At 32.5% G+C, this 8,553-nt stretch overlaps 1 protein-coding gene across 1 annotated transcript; it reads right to left on the bottom strand.

Moving 5' to 3' along the window:
- Nucleotides 1-6,260: 6,260 nt before the first annotated feature.
- LOC143534533 (uncharacterized) lies at nt 6,261-8,288 on the bottom strand. The gene is made up of 6 exons (XM_077028996.1): nt 8,118-8,288; nt 7,393-8,043; nt 7,227-7,344; nt 6,755-7,145; nt 6,564-6,620; nt 6,261-6,495 (listed from the first exon to the last, which is right to left on the bottom strand). Exons 1-6 carry the CDS (start codon nt 8,286-8,288, stop codon nt 6,261-6,263), a joined length of 1,623 nt encoding a protein of 540 aa, XP_076885111.1.
- Nucleotides 8,289-8,553: the final 265 nt, after the last annotated feature.

Here is an 8,553-nt window from a genome sequence, read left to right as displayed (position 1 = left end):
AATTACAGTGTGTCACTAACGATAACTAATAGTCATGACAAATGTAACAAACATGTGACTATAAGTAACAAATGGTCAGCTTCCATTTTATTATGTGTGACTAAAAATTTAAACTAACAAAATAGTTATTGATGTATATGATGTTTATGGTCACAGCTCAAATATGGATGTGTGACAAATTATATATTATGATCATGGTTAATGGAAAAAAACATGTGCAAGAACTACAATATGGTGATTGTTCACTTTATTAGGTGTGACTAATGGTTAATAATAAGAAAATGTTAGTGAAGTCTTAGTAGTTTATAGTCACAGTTCATTTGAGTAGGTATGACTAAAATTTTTAATACTAAGGCAACGTTATTGATGTATAAGTATTTATTTTTCACATCTCCAATTCTTATGTGTGATAAAAATATATATTATGGTGATGGTAAATGCATACAATTTGTGACAAGAAGTAACATATGCTAATTGTTCACTTTGTTAGACGTGACTAAATGTTCAATAGATAATCAACGTTATTGATGTATAATTTCTTTTTGGTCACATCTTCAATTTGGAAGTGTGACAAAATATATATTATGGTGATGTCAAATTCATACAATTTGTGAGTAGAGGTAAAATATGCTAATTGTTCACTTTGTTAGGTGTGACTAAATATTCAATAGACAATCATCGTTATTGATGTATAATTACTTTTTAGTCACATCTACAATATGGATGTGTGACAAATTATGTATTATGGTAATGTTAAATTCATACAATATGTGACTAGAAGTACATATGTTAATTGTTCACTTTGTAGGTGTGACTAAATATTCATTACTAAGGAAATGTTAGTGAGGTGTAAGTACCTTTTAGTCAACATGTGCCCTTTATATATTACATTCTATTAAATAAACGTTAGTGTTGTCTTAGTAGTTTATAGTCACAGTTACATTTTTTACAAAAGAGTGTGACTAATGGTGTTTTAGGGTCATGTATTTGTGTACCAATGTGACTAAAGGTTAAACAATAGTGACTCTAAAAATAATACCTGACTTTATAGATTGGTATTATCCATATTATAATTTTTCATTATATTAGGTGTGTAAAAATATTACAAATTAATTAGGTGTGAGTATAGTGACAGTTTTAATTTTATTGTGTGAATAGATACTATATTATGGTTTTCAATGGCCATTTTTCTTAAAAGATGATTAATTTAACCTTTTTTTTCAAAACACGATAATTTTTGTCCATTTTTGTTCTAAACACGATTATAATCAGTTTGATTTGTGAATTACCAGTGTATGTAACCACGATTTCGTCATCCTCTCTATTAGCGTTTTGCGTAATGAATGTACTTAATAAATGAAGGGTTATTAATTATACAATCTATTATATGAATCCAATTTTGATTTTAAAGTTTGATCAAACTATTTGATATGTATGCATGTACTTTTGGATTTACCGAAATGTTTATATTCACTATTCGATATGGTATAGCGGATTTATAACATTAAGTAGTCACAACACATTCACTCCTAACATTCAGTATATTGATTATAACAATCATAGTACAGACTGAATAACCGTCATGACTGTTAAAAAAATCAACCTGAAAAGCTCTATATATAGATTAACAGTGAGAACGTATAAGGTTAGGATCCGTATAAGCTTATACGGGTGTATAAGCTTATACACTCTTAGACTTATACGTTTCACTTTACATACTTTCATCTATTGACAGTTTAGCCCTTGGATAATGCCAGACCTAAATTACAAACTCAATTCCTAAACTTGATTTAGCCTAACTAATGATAAAATAGACCTTCATCGTATTAACTTAAAATCTTGGATCTATCAAATTACCCATGGATGTCTTGGCAGCACCCCAGGCATCCGAAGATCCGGTTTGTTGACTTTGGTCTAATATATAATATTGATGGTGAATAAAATTTTTACCAAAACACCAACATAGATTCAGATCATCCATCCGAGATTCAGACAGATTATATTATGATAAATAATCCACCAACTCACGGATACTAGACTTGAACCGAAATCTTGTGATCTTTCTTTCGTCCTTTCCTTGAAAATCCATGACCAAATCAGCACTTTATCATCTTCCATGTCATCTTCCTCTACATCGGTGATCTTCATCTGTAACAACAAGATCAACACAGTTAACACACACAACAATGGATACACGCTGATGCTTGAAAATGTTTATGATTTAAACAGTCCAACTTACAAATTACACTCAGTTCCAGATACTGTATCATATATACATGCATGTAATATAAAAACCAGCAAACTGACAGTTAACACCCTGAGAGAAAATCTGAACTAACAGATATGAACAATATAATGTGCATGTGCCATTTTAAGTACAAAAAGATATAATTAAAGGCAATGTTATTAAGGGACCTGCTATCAATATTGAACAACCATTTTTTCGGTCAGCATTGGAATGCGTGACAGAGTTACTCCACTGGTAAAAGACTAGTTTTTGTGTGACTAAATGTTGATTACTAACCATTAGCAAACCAAAGAAATGAGTCAAATCGGTTCACCACAACAAAATAATTTGCAAACCCACTCACTGCACATGTTACTATTTTATTGGACTTCTATTTAATTTGGATTTCCTTTACTTTACACATTAATTAGTTTAAACTATAACATTGATTTTTTATAACAACTTTTAATAATTATGTTTTTAAAAAAATCTAAAAACACAGTCTAGTTTAGTTTATTTTTGTGAACACGCCAGTATAAATTTTAACTAAATCAGAGTTTATAAAAAATTATATATTTTTAATAAAAAGTAAATATTGACCGGCAACAAGAATCTAAAGTGAAGATGATTAAAAAAACTCTTCAATATTCTATGCAACAAATTGGAAGTTTACCCGGTTATATGACCAATAGAGAAGCTCACTTCGCTTTGAAAAACGATTTGGTTGAGCATATATATATTTTTAATTTTTTATATGTATTTTAAATTAAATATATTGTATATTTATAAAAAACTTATTATTATATTTGTAGTCACTTTCAATAAAAAAACAAAAATTATAAATTGTATTTTTTTAATAAACAAATAATTAAGGTTGGGTTGCTAATGAGTTTGAAAAGTTGGGTTTGGTTTGGTTGGGTAGGTTGAAGAGAGAAAAATTAGTTTTATAATAAAGATTGATTTGAGTTAGTTTCTGAATGGAGATGGTATATGAAATGTTAGTGAAGTGTACGTACTTTATAGTCACATCTCCAATTACTTTTGTGTGACAAAATATATATTATTTTGATGTAAAATGCATACAATTTGTGACTAGAAGTAACATATGTTAATTGTTCACTTTGTTAGGTGTGACTAAATGTTCAATAGACAATCATCGTTATTGATGTATAATTACTTTTTGGTCACATCTCCAATTTGGATGTGTGACTAAATATATATTATGGTGATGGTAAATGCATACAATTTGTGACTAGAAGTAAAATATGTTAATTGTTCACTTTGTTAGGTGTGACTAAATGTTCATTATTAAGGAAATGTTAGTGAAGTGTAAGTACTTTTAATTAGTTAACATGTGGCAATTACATTCTTTACATTCTTTAAGGAAACGTTAGTGTTGTTTTAGTAGTTTATAGTGACACTTTTAATTTTATTGTGTGACTAAAGACTATATTATGTTTTTCAAAGGGCCATTTTGCTTAAATGATGATTATTTGGGCCTTTTTTGTTTAAAAACACGATATATAAGCAGTTGTGTGTATCCAATCGCCTTTTCATCATCCCTGACCCTACTCCCTATTAATTTTTCAAAGGAATTCAAAATCATGGCGATATCCATCACGCTGCTATACCATAATAAAGGTATTTCGATCATGCTTTACACGTTTGATTTATGAATAACAAGCGTATGCAACCATGCATGATTTCGTTATCCTTTCTATTCGTGTTTTTCTTATAATGAATGTAGTTAATACATGAATTAGGTTTATTAATTATACAATCTATTATATGAATATAATTTTGATTTTTTAAAGTTTGATCAAACTATTTGATATGTATGCCTGTACTTTTGGATTGCAGAAGACTACACGAACGTTCAAGGGCTGGAATATGGTTACACCTTCAAGAGGGTGGTTAAGGGTTCCCTGGTAAGTTATAACTATTCTCTTATTTACAATTATTTTTTCAATAAAACATTATTGTATAATAATTTAATTTATCTTGAAATTTTGTTTCAATTTGCAGAAACTGCCGGTTGCATTTGTGAACCGGTACAACATCCAGTCGAGGAACTTCAGATTGAAGTTCAGACTTGGTGATAATGGGGATGTTTTTGAAACAGATGCCCGGAACGATAGGTATTACCAGTCGCGTCATTACAAGGTTCGTAAGTGGGGTGATTTTCTGGAAGAGAACTTGATATATGTTGGGTTGAGGGTCAGTTTCAACTGGAGTGAAGACCAATCAATGTTCACGATCTATATTATTTAGATATTTTATTTTAATGTAAGATTATATATTTCTGGACATTAACCTTTTGTATCTACTACTTATTAATTATATGAATGAATATTAGCTTTGATATGGTTTTAGTTTATGTTAATGGTTGGACTGATGTAGTTAAGGTAAAATAATCACCTAACTTTATTCTATGTTTGGTATAAGTCTAATATGGTAATATTTCATTCTAGTAGTGGTGACTAAAAATTAATGCTAATGATGTCTTTGTGTTACTGTTAGTGTTTTATGGTTCAAATTCTATAAAATATTGTCTTTTATATGAAGAAAATAAGATATTATTGTCAATTAAAAATTTCCTTTTATACTTCCTAGGTAATTATGATATAAATCAAATCACTTAGGTTATTGTGTACATGGCCATGAATTATGGCTACCTTGCAAGCCGAAAATCATTCAATGATGATCTAGTCCCTATAACTTCCAATCACCTTTATAAATAGCTTAATATTCCATATCTTTCCAAATCCAAATTTAAGCAGATTTACATAATAATTAATAATGAGATTCAACAAATAATGAGAAAATATTACATAATAATGAGACTCAACAAATAATGAGAAAATATTACATAATATATTGCAACTATATTATACTAGTCTAATATTAAGTAACGATGCGAGCCAATGGTCGACGTCCGTGATAATCAAAAAGGGTCCACTTGTGCCTAATACAATCAAATGTAAGTATTAGCTACACTTGTACAAATTTACATGTTGACTACTAACGTTTCAGATTTAACAGTCATCTCGGGATTCCATCCCCAAATCTTTTTTGTCTACAGGGGGCAATACATTTTCATTCTCATAACTAATCACCGTACTAACTCCTCATCTTCGTACGCATGCGTATAAGTTGTTGGAGGATTCTTGATTACTATTGACATTTTTTTATCGAGCTGGTTTGTCACATAAAAAACTTGTTGTGCTTGTAAGCCCAATATGAAAGGATCATTATTGTGTCCTAATCTACTAAGTTCAATCAATGTGTACCCAATGTCGTCTTTCTTTACCCCGCTTTTATTGTCAGCCCAGTCAAACTTGAACAACGGGATTTTTCTAAAATTGTAATCAAGTACCCATATGTCCTGTAAAACCCCATTATAGCTTGTCTCGGTGTAGGTTTTAACTTCTCTAGAAATGTGCAAGTCATTTGCTACTACACTATCCCCACTATTCTGGTGCAATTTACCTTCTCGAGATTTTGTACGGAATTTAAATCCATTGATGTCATAGACTTCGTAGCTCAATAAGTTTCCATTTGGTCCATATGAAATCCACCTTACGGTCTCTGGTATGCTTTCTCACGATTCCTTTAACTCTCTCTCTTTTAACTTGATACATATATCCTACAAGGGTGAACTTCAATTCCACGTGATTAAATATAATAAATATTTAACTTGTAAGGCCGTTATGAAATATGTAGTATACGTACGCACCTCATATCGTAACCACATACCAAACTTTAAGCTGTGCTCTTTCTCTAGCCATGCTGTTTTTTTTTGTCAAGAAGGTGTTGTTCAAGAAATGCCATGTGCCGACTGTAAATAAATATTGACGAATTTTATACACCGTGTAGTAGAAAATAATATAATATAATCCATGTACATAATACTTAATCGATATAAGGAACAATTTCGAATGTATTTTGCAGCACATAGAAATGTGCTTTCACGAATTGATCTGAAGAAATGTCGTCCAACGATTTTCCCGTTGATAGTGGGACTCCGTCTTTATTACTTGCCTTTATTCTTATTTTCAATCGAGTTCCTCAAACTATTAGGAATACCAATAGTCTTCAAGTCTTTTTTGAATTCGCTCAAGAACTCAATCGTCTCCTCAATAATATTCTGTTCAGCAATGCATCCTTCTACCTTATTTTTGTTTCGCACGTGCACCTTAATAACCATCACACACCTTTCAAATGGATACATTAACCGAAAGCATACGGGACCACATAACTTAACTTCCCTAGAAATGTGCACGGTTAAATGAACCATAACATCAAAAAACGATGGAGGGAATTCTCGAGAAGGCACAATGTCCCAAAAAAATCTGCTTCCAATTTGTCAACCTCCTCGACCTCGATCTCCTTGCTACAAATTGATTTGAAAAAAAAACAAAACCTGAAATAAAAAAGTATACGGTCACGTAACCACATGCTTTATTCCAACTTACCAACAAATTAAGGAGTGATATGGTGATATGAATATAAAAATAAGAACAATACCTTATTATAGCATATCTTGTGGGTTGTGGCATAATAGATCGTATTGCAAGGGGAAAAAACTGTTGCATAAGCATGTGATAGTCGTGTGATTTAAGTCCTATTAGCTTCCTGTCCTTTAGACTAACCAAACTAGAAAAATTTGAACAATACCCTTTTGGGACCCATAACTTGTACAACGTATCGCAAAACTTGTCTTTTTCCTTTGTTGTTAATGTGTAACTCGCAGACGGAAGCCTAATGTTTGTGCAGTCTCTCTTAGGTGTTAACTCTGGCCGTAAGTGCATATCATCCAGATCGAGTCGAGCCTCCAATCCATCTTTCGTCTTTCCCGGAATGTTTAACGGTGTTCTAATCAGACTCTCTGCCACATTCTTTTCAATATGCATAAAATCTATACAATGGTTGACAAAATTTAACCACCAATATCTAAGTTTCCGATGCCAAATATTAAATTTCTCCCAGTAGGGTTTACCGTTGCTGCCTTCTTCTGTTGTATCTGACTCTTTTTTTCCCCTTGGTTTTTTTATTTTCCCACCTCTCTCGTTCGAAGCTTGTTGCATGGCTGATGCATTGTTCTTGTGGTTGTGGCCCTTACCCCAAATGTTTAAACAATATTACATCTCTTTATATATTTCTACCTCGTTCTTAGGTATTGGTTCACTTCGAAACTCTTGTGTTCCATCGAATCCCTTCTTTTGCTTTCTGAATGGGTGGTCATAAGGTAGATACCGTATGTGGCCACCATAGCTTTGCTTATTTGATCTTCTTAGTCTAACATAGTTTGTTTCTTTACCACAAACTACACAACCAAAGAAGCCACTATATGGACAATCACAAAGTGTACCAAGGGCGAGATAATCGTTTATGGTCCATAAGACAACAACACATAGAGTAAACCTTTCTCGGGCATATTTATCGTATGTTTCTACTCCCGTATCGAATAACTTTTGTAGATATTCAATCAACGGTGCTAAAAATACATCAATATCGTTACCCGGTGTCCCCGACATCAATAACGATAGCATGATGAACTTCCTTTTCATACACAACCATGGGGGAAGTTTGTAAATGACAGCTAAAACCGGCCAGACACTGTGGTGTTGATTTCCTCTATTAACATCCACCCCATCAGCAGCAATGCCTAGCCGCAAACTTCTTGGATCTTGTTTAATGAATTCATATCCGTCATCTATAGCAGCCCATGCGGGTGAATCCGCCGGGTGAGGTAAAACACCGTCCTTTATTCTACTTTCTGCGTGCCATCTCAAATGTCGTGCAGTCGTCTTTGACTAAAAAGTCGTTTAAACCATGAAATTATGGAAAAGTACCATAATACTTTTGCTGGAATTTTATTGTATGTTACTTTTTTAATATCATCCACCGTCCATCTTGATTTTCCACAAGTGGGACATACTTCATATTTTTCGTACAGTCCCCTATAAAGAATGCAGCCGTTAATACAAGCGTCTATTTTGTTATAACCTGGCCCCAATGCTTTGAATGTTCCCTTAACCTCATATGTACTACTAGCCATTTCATTACCTTCTGGTAGCATCTTCTTAAAGACAAGAATGCATACTGTAAAGAATTTATTCGAAACTCCGAACTTTCTCTTCACGTTGAAAAGTTGTACCAGCGCAGACAACTTCGTGAAGTCGGGACCGCCTTTGTAAAGTGGCTTCTCAAAATCTTCAATTAGTTTTACGAACTTTGCCTAATCACGGTCATCCGTGAAGTTTTCTTGTGTAGCTTCAACCATATCTACTATTTGGGCGGCATCAGTTGGTAATTCCGATGTA

This window comes from Bidens hawaiensis, unplaced genomic scaffold (genome assembly GCF_021521415.1).
Source record: "Bidens hawaiensis isolate Kalapana, Puna unplaced genomic scaffold, B.hawaiensis_p1.1 tig00010181_1, whole genome shotgun sequence".
Lineage (NCBI taxonomy): Eukaryota > Viridiplantae > Streptophyta > Magnoliopsida > Asterales > Asteraceae > Bidens > Bidens hawaiensis.
Note: the sequence above shows the minus strand (reverse complement) of the source record. Positions and strands in the feature narration are given on the sequence as shown.

Bases quoted from the DNA above. Each gene is read 5' to 3' on its own strand.
- LOC143534533 (XM_077028996.1), bottom strand. From the start codon at position 8,288: ATGGCTAGTAGTACATATGAGGTTAAGGGAACATTCAAAGCATTGGGG. The intron at 8,044-8,117 runs GTAACATACAAT...ACGACTTTTTAG, and splicing joins CGGTGGATGATATTAAAAAA to TCAAAGACGACTGCACGACA. The intron at 7,146-7,226 runs GTAAACCCTACT...ACCATTGTATAG, and splicing joins AACAGAAGAAGGCAGCAACG to ATTTTATGCATATTGAAAAG.